The 18,697-nt window shown below is 44.3% G+C and overlaps 2 protein-coding genes across 2 annotated transcripts; one reads left to right on the top strand and one right to left on the bottom strand.

Annotated features, from left to right (window-relative positions):
• The first annotated feature begins 69 nt into the window (after nucleotides 1-69).
• Nucleotides 70-9,131, top strand: EXOSC1 (exosome component 1). The gene is made up of 8 exons (XM_079899402.1): nucleotides 70-133; nucleotides 241-356; nucleotides 2,144-2,218; nucleotides 3,691-3,779; nucleotides 4,564-4,597; nucleotides 5,102-5,152; nucleotides 5,282-5,366; nucleotides 5,702-9,131. The coding sequence occupies exons 1-8, from the start codon at nucleotides 103-105 to the stop codon at nucleotides 5,806-5,808; spliced, it is 588 nt and encodes a 195-aa protein (XP_079755528.1). The 5' UTR covers nucleotides 70-102; the 3' UTR covers nucleotides 5,809-9,131.
• A 271-nt stretch (nucleotides 9,132-9,402) lies between these two features.
• On the bottom strand, nucleotides 9,403-17,456 carry PGAM1 (phosphoglycerate mutase 1). The gene is made up of 4 exons (XM_079899401.1): nucleotides 16,954-17,456; nucleotides 12,791-13,065; nucleotides 11,924-12,104; nucleotides 9,403-11,133 (listed from the first exon to the last, which is right to left on the bottom strand). Exons 1-4 carry the CDS (start codon nucleotides 17,090-17,092, stop codon nucleotides 10,964-10,966), a joined length of 765 nt encoding a protein of 254 aa, XP_079755527.1. The 5' UTR covers nucleotides 17,093-17,456; the 3' UTR covers nucleotides 9,403-10,963.
• Nucleotides 17,457-18,697: the final 1,241 nt, after the last annotated feature.

Consider the following 18,697-nt stretch of genomic DNA (forward strand, 5'->3'; position numbering starts at 1 on the left):
AAAGCTCACCAATTGGCACGCTTCTTACTGCGGAACTGCACCTGGATGTTGGCCAATGAGAGGTCGGCTTCATTTTCCTCCGGACTTGGGACAGGGGCAGTCATGGCGCCACCCGTGAGGTACTGCATCCCCGGTAAGTCAGCGGTGCCCAGAGCGAATCCTGGGCAGGGACGGAGGCAGGAAGGCCCGACGACCAACAGCTTCTGCGGACCCGTGGCTGATGCAGCGTTTTTTCCGCAGGCGAACGTCTGTGTAACTTGGAAGAGGGCAGCCCCGGCAGCGGCACCTACACCCGGCATGGCTACATCTTTTCGTCGCTTGCTGGCTGCCTGATAAAGAGCAGCGAGAACGGCGCGGTAAAGGGGGCGGCTTCCCCTCTTCTCCGTCTCTGCCTTTTTCTTAGGCTGCCTTTGATTTCGCAGTTCTTAGGCAGGGGACCTGCGGGCGCGTCTTCAGTGCCTCGTTCAGTAAAAGAAGTTGGTCTCTTAAGTTTGAACAGCTGTGGTCCCCGCTGCCGGGCACTTAGCCATCACAGAACAGTTTTGTTGGTCCGGCTTGGTTGTGTTGCTGACACTCGGGGAAGCAAGTTGGGGGAAGAGTGGAGGCGAGCTCAGCCCTGCAGTGAGCTGAATCCTGTCCGAATGTCGCCTACCTCTCCGACTTTATCTCGCTCCGCTACCCGCGCCTCACCCTCTGCTATCTAGTACTACTGGCTTCTTTCAGTGTCGCCAGTGCGCCACAGAGCCTTTGTACACACGCCGACTGGAACACGCTCCTCTCTTCCTTAGCCTATTCAATTCCTACCTACCCTTCAGATAGCCTCACTAGTATCACTTTCTCAGAGAAGCTGTCCTAGCCACTAGTCGAAAAAAGTTTTGTTTTTGTCTGTTTTGTTGAGCACTCACAAAGAGCTGTATTCTTCCCTTTCTAAGCACTTAGCTCAGCATGTAATTAAACACTCAGTTATATCAATAAGTTCCCCATTAGACCCTTCTCCCGTGGACTCCATAACCGCCGCGCCTAGCACAAGATAAATGCTCAGTAGATGTTTGTTGAATGCATGAGTAATATTATTCTCCCTGGTTCCAGAGGCTGATCCACGATTAGCTCAGGATCAGATAAGCAGTTCTTGAAGGAGCAGCTTAAAGGAGCGTAGTAGAAAGAGGATTCAGAGTTAGAACACTTCAGTATTGACTAAACCTTGATTCTGCTTTAGATAAGAAACTTAAACCCTCTGGTTTTAGGTTCTTCCTCATCTATAAAATGAGAGACTTTTTATTCGATCAATTTGGGAATTTCCTTAGGATTTGAAAGTTTGTTCATTTCATAGCTATACATATAGCTATCTATGGAGCATTTTCATGTGCCAGGCACAGTGCTGACCTCTAGGGATGTTGTAATGAGCCAAATACACATGGTCTCTTATCGGGGGCACAAACACAACTGTAAGCAAATATATGCTCAAATGAATGTATGCTTACAAATGTGATTCCTGCTCTGAAAGCATATTACGGGGTACCATGAGAACATGTAATAGGCAAACCCACCCTAGTCAGAAGTGACATTTAACCTGAATCTTTAACCTGAATATTTATATTTATCCTGAATAAAGGATAAATAAGAGTTGAGTGGGTGAGCATAAAGAACAGGTTGGATAGAGATCCTGAGATGGGAAGAAATTTAGTGAATTCATGAAACTGAAAAAAGGCCAGGAGAGCTGAGGCATAGTGAACAAGGTGCTATTATGTATGCTATTATATAACATTTATTTGGAAATTCTAGCCTGTCCAATAAAATGACAAACAGAAAGAAAGGTATAACTTTGGAGGAAAGAGTCACATTATCCGTGATTACAGGCAATATAGTTGTATGCCAAAAAGCTCTAAGAAAATCACCAGAAAACTTAGAACTCGTCTGAAATGGTTAGATTATGTCTTCTAGCAGCTTTCTTCCTGTGGCCCCTTGGCCATCCTATAGCCTAAAATGTCTAAGGCTTTCTGCTCTGGACTGCAAATGAATCTGTAGTCCACCTGCACTTGTGACCTCAACCGTGGCCCATGGCATTCCTATATTATTCTCAAGCCACAGACACTTTTACCCAAGACTTAGCAAGGATATTCATGTTTTATTGTTCTCTCTGTAGCTTCCTGTCATATCTGTGATGAGAGAAACAGAGTCCCAATTACTGCCAGATGTGGGAGCTATTGTAACCTGTAAGGTAAGTTGGTCCTAACCTCCCTGCTTAGGATACTGTCCAATGCTGAAATAATGATCATTGTAGAGCTGCACTGTTCAATATGGTAACCAGTAGCCACATATGGCCATTTAAATTTAAATAAATTAAAATTAAACAAAATTTAAAATTTATTTTCTCACTTCCACTAGGTACATTTCAAGTGCTCAGTAGCCACAGGTGGTTGGTGGCTGCCATATTGGTCAACACAGAATATTTCTATCATCACAGAAAGTTTTACTGGACTATGCTGGTCTAGAGATTTCTAGGATAATGATCAATGAGGTCAAGTTCAAGCTTGCATAGTTCTTTCACAGAGCTGATTCCCTGAGTTTGTAATTTTTTACTTTTGTCTGGGAGACGGGCACCAAAGGGTGATAAGGAAGCCCTTTTTTTTTTTTTTTTCTTTTAGTATTTATTTATTTGGTTGTGCCGGGTCTTAGTTGCAGCATGTGGACTCCTTAGTTGCAGCTCGAGGACTCCTTTAGTTGTGGCTTAGCTCCTTAGTTGTGGCAGGCAGGCTCCTTAGTTGTGGCTCACAGGCTCCTTAGTTGCAGCATGCGGGCTTCGTAGTTGTGGCATGCAAACTCTTAGTTGCAGCATGCATGTGGCATCTAGTTCCCCAACCAGGGATTGAACCCGGGCCCCCTGCACTGGGAGCACGGAGTCTCAACCACTGCGCCGCCAGGGAAGTCCCAGAAGGCCCATTTTTGAACAACTGAAGCAAAACTCTTTCTGCAGAGAAACAAAAGATTTGATAGTCTTTGAGGGAAAGTACACATTAATGCGGTACTGGTCAGTAACTATAATATATCAGTACTCCCTGCCCATCCCCACTCTCTGCCAGTTAAATTAACTTGCAGCTCTTAGTTTTTCTCTATAAATTTCTCCAGCAGAAAATCTATGTGGGGATTACCTGGCGATCCAGTGGTTAGGACTCCGAGCTTTCACTGCTGAGGGCGTGGGTTCAATCGCTGGTCAGGTAGCTAAGATCCCGCAAGCTGCGAAGCATGCCAAATTTAAAAAAAAACAGAACGGGAGAGAGAATGTATGTGTTATTTTGAAAATAACTGGAGAGGCAGTGATCTAAATATTATGCAGCAGCTGAAATGGAGACTTAAATTCTGTTCACACTACAGGGCTCATAGTAAGATCTGTTAAAGGTCTAGCTAGATTTGCTATATACTATAAATACCCTTGTGTATTTATGTTAGACTTGTATATTTTTCAAAACCTATTCCATCTTATTTGATTTCCACAGTAACTCTATTAAGTGGCCAGAGTGGCTCTTATTCCACTTTACAAATATGACTTATACAGGGATAAGTAGGAGTTAACTTGTCTTAACTTCTATACTTAGTAGGGTTGCTTGGACCAAAATCCTAGTTTATTCCCGCCTCCTTCAGCTGACAACGACTAATACTCACTCTAGTGCTGCTCTTTTCTCTATTGCACAGGTCTCTAGCATCAATTCACGCTTTGCCAAAGTACACATCCTATATGTGGGGTCCACACCGCTTAAGAACTCTTTTCGAGGAACTATCCGGTAAGAAGTATTTTTGTCTTCATATTTGCCTCAGCACCTGGAATGAGGTTAGGATAGAATGGGAGCCTGGAATTTTTAGGAACAATTACATTCTCTATTCCTGCCCATTTCTCTCTTCCTTTGTGCTTTGATTCTCCCCAGGTAGTAGCCAAAGAAAACGTTAAAACATGTGAGTTAGGACAAAAGGAAAATATTAATGAGATAGGGCTTTAAATAAAACAAAAAGGGTTGAGCTAAGCTGGAGATTAGCATTGTAGGGATGATTCATATCAAACAAAGTAGAAAGCATTTTAGGAAGTACCTTTCTTTCTTGAATTTAATATCAATTAAACCCAAGGACTGTAAAACAATAAAAAGGGTAGTGGGTGAAATGGTAAATTTTTTCCTATGGATTCTTGAGAAGGGACAAACAATTCTCGTGAGCTAGATAATTTAACATCTGAGGCTCTTTCCACCGTCAGGATTCTGTGTTGTTCTGTGGTGCTTCTGTTCAAGCTCTCCTAAGGCAGTGAAGTTCCTTATCCTTCCCAGCTAAATCTGATCCACTTTTCTCTAGTGGGAGGTATTGATACTGCTGCTCTGTGTGATCCAAGAATGGGAAATGTGGTTTTCTCCTCCAGGAGAAGACTAGGGATACATCTTCACCCTGCTCCTCTGGGTGGCCGCTGGGTCCCCATTAGGACTTGTTCTCTCTGCTGTTGTAGCTCTTTGTCTGCCAGGAGACTGCAGGATAATTCTTTCTCACAGATAATTAACCTTTCTGTTAATTCTTTTTTCTTTATAGCAAGGAAGACGTCCGAGCTACTGAAAAAGACAAGGTTTGTTGGTTGGTTCTTTTTTTTTTTCATGGCTTTAGGAATCTCAATCCTTTTAAATTATTCCAGTGAATTTGAAAGGTCTATGGAAATGTGGAGTCCAAGGAATTTTAAGGTGTTCCCTTCTGGAAGGTGTGGAATTCACTTCACTGTCCCTTTCCTCTTCATATCATTTTTGTTCACTTTGTTGACCAGAGAGGGGCTAGTTTACCCTTTGCCTTTGAAGCCACGTATTTATTCATTGCTGTTTCCTCAGACTTACTCTGGAGCCTTTCAGAGCAACTATAGTACTTTTGTTCAAGTCAGATTCCTGATTAGGTTACTGAGTTCAAAATCTTTCATTTATGTGATGATGCCACAGAAACAATAAAAGTTGTTGATTGACTTGAGTAGTGATGACTTCCACCCTCTGAGATTAGAAGTTGACTGGTTCTGCCAGGGGTGTTAATAGTTTCATGTAGACCTGATTCGGAGCTTTCACTTAACACTCCTGTTCTTTCTTTACAGGTTGAAATTTATAAGAGTTTCCGCCCAGGGGACATTGTCTTGGCCAAAGTGGTATCCTTTATTCCCCTCAGACTTGTGGTCCTTTGTCAAAAGAAGAAATGGAAGTAGAGAAACCACTCAAGTGGCTATGGGAGGGATGGCTTAAAACTCTGTTTTCCTTTACCAGTGTGATGTGACTAGATCTCCCTAGGTGATGCGCAGTCCAACTACCTCCTAACCACTGCTGAAAATGAGCTGGGAGTGGTGGTGGCCCACAGTGAATCGGGTGAGTTTGTCCATGCTTCCACATGCTTACCTTTACCTGGGAGCTAGGGTTTGGGATTAGTCCATTGTTTTCCCTCATTTGCCTTGTTTTTTAATTATCTAAAAAGCAATACTAGTGTAGATACTTACTACTGAGATTAGAATGATTCTCCTTATATAATCTAAAGAAAAGAGGCACTCACTCCATAAATCAGTGGAATAAACAAGGTTTTTTTCTGTATGAGGTGAGGTTCACTAGGCAGCTTGGTGACACTTCAGTTCATACCCAGCTGAAAAGAGAAGGGTCTCAAGCAAATATTTGGGGTCCCATCTCCAACTCCACCTTTTCCCTTCCAGGTGTCCAGATGGTTCCCATCAGCTGGTGTGAGATGCAGTGCCCTAAGACCCACACTAAAGAATTCCGGAAAGTGGCCCGAGTACAGCCTGAATTCTTACAGACCTAAGAAGCCACACTTTACCCCATGCACAGGAGTAAGCTCTTTCCAAGAGTACATGTGTGAACGTGACATCAGGGTGCTGTTGTCTTCATTCAGGCACCTGGGGCTGGCCAGCAGCCACCTCTAGAAAAATCTTACTCTATAGGCAAAACATTTTTCCTGTGAATCGTTCAGTGGATTTCATCCTCTTAAGTGATAAATTTCTCTTTTGGAGGCACCAGCAAACCAACTGTATGATGGTGGAAATAGCCTGTTCTTTCTGACAGTCTTATAAATATGTATTTTTTGCTGTGAAAAAGAAAACATTTTTACGAAAAGAATTTTATGGTTTCTATTATATTGAGTAGGGAAAAGAATCTAAACAGTGTCATGACATTTAGAGCAGGGTCTTGCCTGGTGGCACCGATTAACAGACATGTGTTACGTGCTTTCTTGCTCTAGACAACGCCTAATTGCCAATCTTTTTTGTATATTCTGTTGTACATACTTTTGCTTACTGAGTACGTGCTATGTGTCAGGCACTAGGTTAAGTACTTTATATACATTTCCTCATTTAGAGAGATTATGGTTTAGTGAAAATTATGGGACACATGTGGTGATTCAGGTAGCATGTTAGTAATTCTGAAAGTAATTTGGTAAACAAAGTATTACTGATACAGTAGATACTCCAGGAAATGTTAAATCTGAATTGAAAAGAGGTACAGAACACTATCATGTGAAGTGGCCAGGAAAGGATTTGTAAGTGAAGTGAGAGGAATTAAAGAACTAAGATAAGTGAGCTGAAGATATTCAGAGCAGAGAGAGAAGCCCAAGCAAAGTGCAGAATCAGGAATGTACACACAAGCTTGAGGACAAGCAAAGGATGAGGGTTAAGCATGGGGAGGTTGCAGAGAGAATGAAAGGAGAGATGAATTATGTCACTTCTTGAGATGTTATTAGGGAGCCCATGTCTTCTCTGTGAAGTGAGAATGGTTGGGGTAAGGTTTGGAGTCATCCCACCTGGGTTTGTGTCCTCTCGTTGCCTTAAGCTGGGTTATACGTTGTTTTGTTTTTTTTATTTTATTTTATTTTATTTTTCGGTACGCGGGCCTCTCACTGTTGTGGTCTCTCCCGTTGCGGAGCGCAGGCTCCGGACGCGCAGGCTCGGCGGCCATGGCTCACGGGCCCAGCTGCTCCGCGGCATGTGGGATCTTCCCAGACCGGGGCACGAACCCGTGTCCCCTGCATCGTCAGGCGGACTCTCAACCACTGCGCCACCAGGGAAGCCCGTTTTGTTTTTTTTTTGATTGAAATTTTTATTGACATAATTGTAAGTAATTGCAGTTTTAAGAAATAATACAGAGATCCCTTATGCACTTTTTCCAGTTTCCGCCAGTGGTAACATTTTGCAAAATAATAATATGCTGTACTATAACAATCAGGATGTTGAACTGATACTTGAGCAAATTATTTTTATTTCTTTAAGTCTGTTTCCTCATCTGGAATAGTATGACCTCATAGGATTATTATGAGGAAATGTATAAAAGTGGTTAGTACACGCCAATATTACTGTTATATATTATTGTTGTTATTATATAACTGATTGCCTTCTATCAGGTATCTACTAAATGCCAGGACTTAATGCTAGATACTTCAGTGTAGTTTGTATTGATATAATCAGTCTCCTATTGATAGATATTTTTAAACTTTTTTTCTTTTACAGACAGTGCTGCAGGGAAAATCCCTATACCATGTATCTTTGTGCATGCCTATGATTCTTTTGCAAAACAGATTCCTAGCAGTATAATGCTGAGTAAAAGAATATGCACATTTAAATTTTTGGTTAGATTCTCCCTTATTGCCTTGCAGAAAGATGCTACCAATTGATTTTCTCAACAGTGTTAGCCATTTTACTTATGTTATCTCTGAACTTCACAGTGACCCGGAAAAGTAGCAATTATTTCCACATGTTACAGATAAGTAAACTAAGGCTTAGAAAAATTAATAAATCTCACAGACATCAAGAGGCAGAACAGTGTTCAAACTCAGATCTGTTTTACTGTAAAGCCTGGGCCCTTCCTTCTGTACCATGGTGCCTCATTTTTCCAAGTATTGAACAGAAACCTCAGGCATGCAATTAGAGGCTCTCCAAATTGACATTGGTTAATTAATTATAAGTGCTTGTTGGACATCATTCATTCATTATATAAATATATTTGAGCAACTCCTCTGCCCACCACTGCTCCAGGAACTAGGGAGTAAAGCAGTGAACATGATAGAATCCTTTCCTTGTGGAGCTTACATTCTAGTTGGGGGGGACCATTGGTGGGAGGGGAGACAAATGAAAAGTAAACAAATACGGAAATGTTATAATTTCAAACAGTAATTTTAAAAAGTGTCATAAAGAAGAACATTTGAAACAACTGGGTAATGGCCTTCTGATTTGCTGCGAACCAGGTTAGATTTTCTCACCCTTAACCATGCAATATTGTATTACATGTTTGTTAGTTGTGTGCGTGTCTCCCCTACTTACCTTAGCTTTAAGGGCAGCATGCTGTCTTCTCTATCTTCAAATCTCCAGTACCTGGTACTGTGATTAACACGTAGCAAATGCTCAATAAAAATTTTTTGAGCGTACTCATAGCTGACTGAATAGCTATGCCCAAACAGTGATTGATATGTAGTAATGGTGATATTTGTTAATCTAGAGACAGGGAGGATATACTTTCTGTGCCTTGGAAAAGTGGTTCTCAGCCTGGGTTAGGTGAACTTCAAAATTGCCTGTAAGTGGTAAAGGGGTAGCAGGGGGAGTGCAGGGGAAAAAAAGACTGCAGGTGCCCTAGCCCTGCTTACGAATCTCATGGTTGAACCTGTGGGTGTTAAGGGTTCGTTCAGCTCCACAGGTGATTCTGATGTGCTACTCTGGCCAAGAGACACTGTCTTGGAGGGATAGTAGTTGTTGGCCTCCTAGCCATAATGGTAAATGAGGACGGCTTTCTGTTATTTTCCTGCCCATAAGGCAGGAGTTCTAGCCAGGAGTCTAAGTTGCAAGGAATGGAGACTGCTGTAAACTCAAGTGATGTCAGGACATAGAGTAGTAGTAATCAAAGCTGATCCAGCCTGATTTGGGTGAAGAGCACTTGATCAAACAAAATTACCAACTTCTGGTCTAAGATTCAGTACCAGCTAAGTAAACTAACATCCCACCAGGCTACTGGAGACTTAAATTACTAAAGGTCTTCCTAGGATTAATGTGTAGATCAAATAAAGAACTAAACTTGAAAAGCAAGATGCTTAAAAGTACTTAAATTTTAGAATAAGAATCTTTGATTTAGTTGCAGTAACATTCATCTGGGTTCCAGTACTTAGTAGTGTACCTTCTGGCAAGTTTCTGTTATCGTTTTCAGCATGTTTCCTCTTCTGTAAACTGGGGATACCAGCCCTTTCAGAGGTTGTCAAGATTGGAGATTATGTAGATAACGTACTCACCCAATGGCTAGCATAGAGGCACTTCATAAGAGCTTTATAGATGGTGTTACTTGCTCCTACTAGAAGAGAAAGGCATTATGGGCTTTCTCATGTTCCAGTGATCTTTTCAAAGGCCTTAGAGAAAAGGTAAATGTGAGTAGTGCCCCTTCCCTATTACGTATATAATTAGTCGGCCCTCTCTATTCATGGATGTGACACCTGTGAATACGGAGGGCCAACTGTACTACTTAGTTTTACATAAGGCACTTTAGCTTCTGTTAATTTTGGTATCCACAGGAGTCCTGGAACCAGTCCCCCACTGCAGATACCAAGGGATGACTGTATATCCCTTTTCTCCTGCATGTGTAACTTTTGAGGATGTTAATTAGTTGACTGATAGGGTTAAAATTTTAGGGGCCAAAAAGAAAGGTGTGAATCAAGTTTAAAAGTTACTAACAAAAAAAGGGTTGGCTTTTTTAAGTCTAGTAAACAAGCATTTACCTTACTCTAAAGAGGGCATACTAGTTTCAGAATTTGATTTTCCAGTGTTCGGTAACCAGCACCACTGAGCAAGAGCTGTAGAGAGGCAACAGGAATACAGAGTTCAGCTCTCCAACACGGAAAACCCAATGAGATACATGATACTTGGACCAGGCTATGTAAAGTTGTGACTGGTTGTCCTAAAAGCTCTTAATCTGTCATACAAGGACTTGGGTAATGAGAGACATTTCAAGTTGAATGTTTGAGTTGATTTCCTCAGATAAGACATACCACACATGACACAGAAAATATTGCACATCACTCCTTTATCATACTGACCTGGAAAAAAGATTTACTACAGTTATGCTCAAATGAGTACTGGGCCTAAGTGGTGGGCCAAGCAACTGGAACATGGTTCAGAAATCAGGCACAGTGAAAGACACACTTGGATGTGATCAAGAGGCATTCCGCTGCCATAAAACAATAAGGCGGGGGAGGGATTCTAAAACACACAGCAGGATGAGCTCCTACACCTTAGAAGTCAAGAAGCTTATCCCATGACGGTGTAAGGAATGGCTCATTGTCTGATGACCACATGTGGGAATATTTCAACCGCCACTAGAAACCCCAGAAGGGTTTTTTTTTTAATTTATTTATATATACATATAAATTTTTCTTTTGTAAAAGTAAATGCAACACATAAACATTCAGGATTGATCCCAATCTTTTGGAGTCAGGGAGGAAGTGTTTGATTGAATCACCATGCAGGTTACATTCATCTTCCACTGGAATGACTAGAGCCCCCAGTCACCTGAACAGAACAGTGCCCAGCTAGCCTCTGGGAACACAAATAGGCACTCTTGCTTCTCCTCATTGGTCACACCTTGGCATGGTTCCTCCCTATCCCCTACTCAAGCAGGTCCTTAGTAATAAACAAACCACTAGCAACGCCCCGCCCCAGTTACTACCTCTCAACGCTCCTGGATAAGTCTTCCCTTGGCTTGGACTGAGGTCCATGTCCCAGAGGTGCCATTCTGACTAGACTGTATGAAGGGAGTGGGTGCAAGAGAGAAAATGGCTAAAATGAAATTGGGAGCCACTGCTCCCCATCCGCAGCTACAGCTTAAGATGCCTACAGATGTCGTCAGTGTGACGTGTGCAGGGGAGAGGTGCAGAGGAATGGATGGGCTTGGGAGGAAGGGTAATCCTTGGGAAAGTAATCTGCTGCTCGACCTCACTTCTTGGCCTTGCCCTGGGCAGCCACAGCCTCCATGGCTTTACGCACGGTCTCTTCATCACCCAGGAACTGCATTGGCTTGATGGGCTTCAAGTTCTTGTCCAATTCGTAGACGATGGGAATGCCAGTCGGCAGGTTCAGCTCCATGATAGCCTCCTCGGAGAGACCTGAAAATACACCCCGCTATGATCAGTCAAGCAAGATATGAATCCACAGACCTCTCCAGCGTTGCTATTCATTCTCCGGGTGGGGAAACAGGTCCTCCAAGGACTTTCGTAGGAATTAAAACAAGACAACCTTTCTGGTATTTGTCATAACAGTAATGATCTGTGTTATAGTAGATCGCTCACCCAAGGAATGCCCCCGTAGCTTATTTCTCAGTCACTGAAAAGCAAGAAAAATGGATGAAAGGTATGTCTCCCAAAGTGAGATCTGGAAGCCCATAGTAAAGCTGGACTATACATATCTCAAATGTCCTATGTAGTCCATCCAGGCTGCCAAAACTCAGCACATCTGGGCCTCTAGGCCCTTGGGTGAAACAATTTAAGATGCAAACTGAGATTCATCTGTGGAGTTGTACCAGGTTGTGATTAAGAAGGATTTTTATCAGCAGTTTCGACTGGTAATCCTAGTCTAGAGGTGGGCATCTCAAACTTCCATGTGTATCTGAATTACCTGGGTGATAGATGCATCTTCTCATTCAGGTCTGAAGTGGGACCTGAGGTTCTGCATGTGCAATAAGCACCCAGTGGGGTCTGGCCGCCTCTGCTTCTGCAGAGGATGCTTTGAGAGACAAGGATAGAAAGTGTGTTTCTACTAGGAGACAATCTGGCCTGTCTCTAAGGCTATCAACATGTCCAGCCCTTTCCTGAAGGTCTCCTTCGTACTAAATAAGTCCAGATTAGTGACAGTTCTGCTTTAGCCCTCTTTGAGGGCCCCTCTGAAAAACGTACATACCCTCCAGATGCTTGACGATGCCCCGAAGGCTGTTGCCATGGGCTGCAATCAGTACTCGTTTCCCCTCCTTGATCTGGGGAACTATTTCTTCATTCCAAAAGGGCAGAGCTCTGGCAATAGTGTCCTTCAGACTCTCACAGGAGGGCAGCTGATCTTCAGTGAGGTCTGCATACCTACGATCCTAAACAACAAAAAATCCAAGCGTATCAGTTATTGCCAGTTGCATCCATTCTGCCTATTTCTCATCCCCTGAAGGATCAAAGTGATGGGTGAAAGTCTCTCACCAGGGCACTGAGAGCTTGGGAAAGGGGATAATTATTATCCTGCCCCTCCCTCCCCCATTACCCTCTATAGGGAAGACTGACAGTTCAAAAGAAACATAACTTAGGAAAGGAGAAAAAAAAGGTAGGCTACAAGGCTCTAACCAATTCACTTTATCTTGCAATTGGCTTAGGAAGGCCCTATCAGCTATGGATGGGTTTTTTTAAAACATGGCAGTAGATGTAAAAAAGATATATTCTTTTTAGATAAACAACATAAACTCTTAACTAAATCTTTTAACAAGTGGAGGTCATTCCTTGGAGAAAGGGGACTACAATTAACTATTTTAGGGAATTCCCTGGTGGTCCAGTGGTTGGGACTCTGTGCTTTCACTGCCGAGGGCCCAGGTTTGATCCCTGGCTGGGGAACTAAGATCCCACAAACCCCACAGCCAAAAAAAGAAAAGAAAAGAAAAAAGTAACTCTTTTATCATAAATTAGAAACTCAGTGGGTCTAGGCAGACCCTAATAAAAGCTAAAAGAGTGAAGCCCAGATTCTAACACCCTGGTCCTGGGTGGAGCGAGCCAAACCTCCGTTTGTCCATACCTTACTGATGTTGCTGTAGAAGGGATGGTCGGGCTCCATCGGAGGTGGTGGGACATCATAGGAGCGCCTCCAGATCTTTACCTGGGCCTCACCGTGCTTGGCAGCAGTTTCTGCCTTATTGAGGCCAGTCAGACCCCCATAGTGTCGCTCATTAAGGCGCCAAGTCCTCACCACTGGCAGCCACATCTGGTCAATGGCATCCAGCACTGTCCAGAGGGTCCGAATTGCTCTCTTCTGCACTGAGGTGAAGCAGATGTCAAACTCATAGCCGGCATCTGGAAATTATAAGTTCAAAGTGATAAGCTAATCAGGTCCACTCTAGAGCAAGAATTCTTTCTTTCTTTTTGGCCGCACCATGTGGCTTGTGGGATCTTAGTTCCCCAACCAGGGATTCAACCCGGACCCTCGGCAGTGAGAGTTGTAACCAGTGGACCACCAGGGAATTCCCTAGAGCCAGAATTTTCTTACATATAAATTCCGTCATGTACAGACAACCCAAATGAAAATTATTTGGCTAAATATTTTATTTTGTACACCCTAGCAGGAAAAACAATATTCTGCCTTCGGGGAAGATAAAATCTGTTGATTTATGTTGCAGTTGACAATATACTTCCCAGTGGTTCCCCAAGAATTCATCTAACCCAAGGCCCAAATGTACTGTCAACCAGCTAACCTGAGATCTGGGCTACTTTTCCTAATCCCCAGAGTGCTGTGCTTAAGCACACTTTAAGAATTTATTTGCTTTAATTCTTTCAAGGTAAGGATTCAAAAAACTTGGAATCTTTTAATAAATATAATAGTTAGTACTTATAGAGAGCTTACCATCCATCTGTCAGGCACTGGACTGAGTACTTTGTATGTGTTTTATTTAGTCTTCATAACAATTCTATAAGGTTACATCATTACAACCCATCTTACCAGGTGAAAATAGAAACTAGAGGAGTTAAGCAAACTATCCGAGCTCACAGCTATTACATAAAAGAGATTAAAACCCAGGTAGTATGACTCTAAAATCTAACTCACAGGGGACTTCCCTGGTGGCGCGGTGGTTAAGAATCCACCTGCCAAGGCAGGGGAAATGGGTTCGAGCCCTCATCTGGGAACATCCCACATGCAGCGCAGCAGCTAAGCCCACGAGCTACAACTACCAAACCTGCACTCTAAAGCCCATGAGCCGCAACTGCAAAGCCCACGTGCTGCAACTACTGAAGCCCGTGCGCCTAGAGCCCGTGCTCTGCAACAAGAGAAGCCTGTGCACCGCAGCAAAAAGTTAGCCCCCGCTCGCCACAACTAAATAAAGCCCGAGCCCAGCAACGAAGACTCAACGCAGCCAAAAATAAATAAATACATCAATAAATTTATTTTTTAAAAATCTAACTCATAACCACCACTTCTAGCTATCTCCATAGTTTGCTAATTTCTAAGGATCCTGATGTTTGTATTTTAGTTAGAACTGTCACTCCTGATTGATAATTATTAACATACTTCAGTCCTCTCTACCTCTGGTCTAGGAGAAATGGGATTTTGAACTCTCAACAATCAGGACACAGCAAGAGCTCTTAGAGGATGCTGATAAAACTAGTTTGTTGCATGAAATTATACCTTCCCTAGAGTATTGGAAATCACATCACAACCTCTTCATCCACAGTTCCTTTCTGCTATCGTCAAATTACCTCACTACCCAGAGAATATAATCTACCTACGTCAATTGTTAAACCAAGTTTAAGAGAAGCCACTCATTGGAGAAAGAGCAAATGCTGTGCACTGTCTGATGCATTTGTAAATGAACCTCTCCTCCATACACAGCAGTTACTGAGGGGTGGTATCAAGTTATATTGGCCCAACCAGTAAGTTACAACTATTTGTCTTCATGTTTCACAAACGGTTATTCTCCCTCCCACTTTAATGGGGAGATGGCCCTTTCCTTAAGTAGTGGACCAGGAAAACATTCCTGTTTTCTTCCATGAGGCTACAAGGCCCTCTTTGAAATTCAGCACAAACTTTCCTGCGCATTGCCTCATGTTGAGGTGGCCAACAGTAATTAATGAAATGTGAAGTGAATTTTCCTGCCAGCCGTTCAACTGAGAATAAGGCCCGTAAGAACTACACTGATGGGGGAAGGGAGAATTAATCACCAAGAAACTCACCACAATCCACAAGGGAAAAGACACAGATTTCATCACTAAGGCTCACTGACAAGTGCGAGTAGACTCACTTACCATCCCCTCCCTAATCTTATGGGGAGGAATGGCTCCCCAATAAAAGGGAGTCACTGGGAATTGAGTATCCACAGTGCAAGCCTCAGCTCCCATGCTGAAAAGCTATTGGTTGTTTCACTGCATTTTCCACTTGCAATGGAGTGCTGCACATTGGATACACAAGTCAGTCCCCGAGGAAAAGAGCAGTTCCCCTTACAACTCTTAACAGAGAACTCTAAATCCTCTTCCTTCAACTTGGCCATCAAACAAAAGCATAGTCTAGGCCACTCCCAGGGATGGGGTTAGCCGGTGTTGTGCAGTGTGGACTCCATCCGCCCCCCAGGAGCAAGACGGCATGGGAAAACTCAGTTCTTGGTAGCTTCCTCCTGAAATCATTCAAGATTTTATAAACCCTATAATACTTAAAGCCCTAGTGAATTTAATGTTATTTTAGGTCTTTTACAGTATTAGATTATTCATATGGTCTTCATCATTCAGTTTTTGCTTTTGGTCTTTCACTTTTTATTTAATCATCTGTGATGCCCCTAAACAGTTATTAAAATTTTAAGTGGGATTTCTTTTGAAACTAATGCTACTAACATTTACTTAAAAATTGAAATAGGGTCTGTTATTTTAAGATATTACAAGTTAAGGCATTTGATCAGTCTTAGAGGACAGCTGCAATTTGCTTTGTCCTAGGCTAGTCATCAGCAAACCACCACGGACCCATACAGTTCTTCCTGCCAGACAGCAGGAGGGAAAATGGCCTCCTTTACCAGCACTTTCCCTATCCTGGCCTCTCCTAACCGGTATGAGGTCACACCAGGCCATCCCAAAGTATTCACACACATCCCCAGCAGGATTACATTTCCCATACTTTCCGAACTTTTGCTTCATTTCTAAAGGATCTACAGTGAAGGCAAGAAGCTAGAGAGAGCAAACTGGGGCCAAATACCTGATTCACATCAGCCAGGAATCAGTGACCCTTTTTAATGGCTGCTGCTTTGTCCAGAGGTTAAAAGGGAGCAGGGAAGGATTGGTGGAAGCACCTCCTCGGTCCAGAGACGCTTTGAATTGCTGGCAGCAGGGAATGCTTATTAGCGCTTCAAAATCACAAAGAGCTGTCTGCCAGCGGGGGCAAGCCTGGGTAAGCCAGCTTATCTCATTGCCACTTCCACCTTTGCCCATAACAGCCTACCAGTTCCTCGCACTTACCCGGTACTCAACCCCAGAGCAGAGGCCAGGGTGGCAGACTAGGAATAAGATGTGACCTTGGACAAGTCATCTTTCCAATCCTCACTTTCCCAACTAGAAAAGAGGGCCAGGGAGGGATGGGAAGGAGGGGAATAAAACCTGTATAATTTATAGGGCTGTGAAGAGGCTCTACTCAAATCATTCATTTACTCAATTACATTTGTGGTCGCATTTTGGACACAGGATTTGCGGAATGCTGGTAAACAACATTCTGCACAAGCACGTAGATGTCTTTGTACCTAGAACCCTGCTGGTCGCCCCCCGCCCCTCCCCGGCCCCGGGGGCCGCGTCACTCCCCCTCAGCGGGGAGAAGCATGTGGCCTGCCGCTTCACCAGGATCCCCAGCATCCTCCTGAGTAGGCTTGGTTATAGTTGCTGGAAGACACCGGGCATCCCATTTAGCAACCCGTCCCCGAGTTACTAAGTGCTCGGACTAGGAAAAAGGGGACTTTCTCAAGGCTGTGTCGTGGAGAGCGCAGTAAGCTGCGGGGCTACCGCCCGGGTCCTCTTCCTGGCACTGCCCCTCACACTCCGCTGGGTGACCTTGAGCAAGTCGATCCCCCACCCTGGGCCCATTTTTTCAACTGTAAAATAAACTGTTGGAGAGAAGGGGCTCTCCGGGGGGGCGCGGGGGCGGCCAAGCGGTCCTCACCCAGCGGCGCCTGCCCGAGCCTTCGCAGCCCCCACCCACTGCCCCGGCCCTCTCCGCACCTCGCAGCGCCTGCCCACCGCGCTTCGCCTCCTCGTGCCCGGCCGGGCTCAGGTCGGCGTCGTACCAGCCGCTGAAGCGATTCTCCAGGTTCCACGCGCTCTCGCCGTGCCGGATCAGCACCAGTTTGTAGGCGGCCATGGCTGCGGCTCGGGGTGCGGCGCAGACTGGGGCTCACCGAGATTCCGGAGTCGCGGCCCTACCCCGGCCGCGCCTGCGCGCTCGCGCTCCAACGGCCCGCTCCCGCTCACTTGCTCGGCCAAATCTTTCCACTGGCTCGGGGCCGTCCTCCGCCCGCCGGATGTACGCATGCGCCCCGTGCGGACGCTGCAGCCGCCAGGGAGAGGGGGCGCCCTCCAGGACGCCAGGGCGCATGCGGCCTCCGTCGTCGGCCCTGTGTCCGCCGCGATAGTCACGGAGCGCACGTAAGCGCCGAAGGGAGGTGGGACCTTCGGGCTGTTCCCGGTTGTGCCCGTTGGCCGGAGTGTGGTCGTATTGCCGTTATTCATAAGCCCTTCGTTGTAATCAAATGGTCTTTTATTATTTGAATCGCGCTTGGCTCGGCCAGGTCACACTTTCCCATCCGTACGCAGGGTGTGATTCACACACCTGTGTTCCAATCTTCACTCTTCCATTTTATTCGCTTTGTATCTCGCTTAACCTCGCTCAGCCCCATCTGTAAATGGACGTAGTAAATACTTAGCTGGTGCCTATCTACCTGGAAGGTGCTCAGTAAATGGTGGTTGTTTCTATCTCATTTCCATGGACACTAATCTCCATAACGACACGGGTTCTGACTGCTGGTTCGAAAGCCACGCTCTTTATCTAACACACGGCCTTTTGTCCCACCTTCTTCTAGTTTCTCACAGCCTCTGGCCAGTGCTTCCTGGACCAACCACAGTGAAGCAAATTCTAGGCCGATCAAACACTCCCGGAAGAGAAGAGTTACTGCCTGTGCCTGCCCTACACCCAATCACAGTTTCAGTATCTGCTTTATCTGGACAGCTCTCTGGTGCCCATGCCCCTTTTCCTGGTTTATTTCAATCTAGCCACTTTATTGAGCACCAAACATGAATCAGGCAGTGGGCTAGGGTCAAAGATGGGTTGAATGTGTTTTCTACCCTTCATAGCAGGTGGAGTGCAAATAAGACCCACATGGAAACAGCTAACAATGAAATTGTGCCGTGTGCTATACTTTGACAGATTATAGAAAAATTTTTAGCATGCACTCGTAAAGCACCTACTACATGCCAGGCAGTGTTATGAGTGCTTTACAAACATTAACTCATTTAATCCTCATATCCTCATGATGATTTTATGAGGCTAGTACTATTGTGTCCCTATTTACTGATGAAGAAACTGAGGGATGAAGTAATTTGTCTAAGGTTATAGGAACCAAGATTCACGCCTAGTATGGCTGGCTCCCAAGTCCACGCTTATCTGACCTACTACTCTCTGCGGCCTCCACATATTTGATGCATTTTAGGCATTTATTGACTTTGAAGAGTGGGAAGGTTTTGAGAGGCAGAGAAAAGGCACTTTGGGAATGACATGAACCAAAATACATAAGACTGGCTTTTAGATTGTCATCTACTGTTTGTGAAAGTTTAGCGTGTCAAGTGTTTTAATGTATTATCTCAACCTTCCAGCAATTCATATAATATAGGTACTATTATAGCTCCATTCCACAGATGAAGAAACTGAGGCCCGGGGAAATAATTTGTCCAAAGTCACAGCTCGGAGCAG

Source organism: Stenella coeruleoalba (assembly GCF_951394435.1).
Source record: "Stenella coeruleoalba genome assembly, chromosome: 16".
Taxonomy (NCBI): Eukaryota; Metazoa; Chordata; class Mammalia; order Artiodactyla; family Delphinidae; genus Stenella; species Stenella coeruleoalba.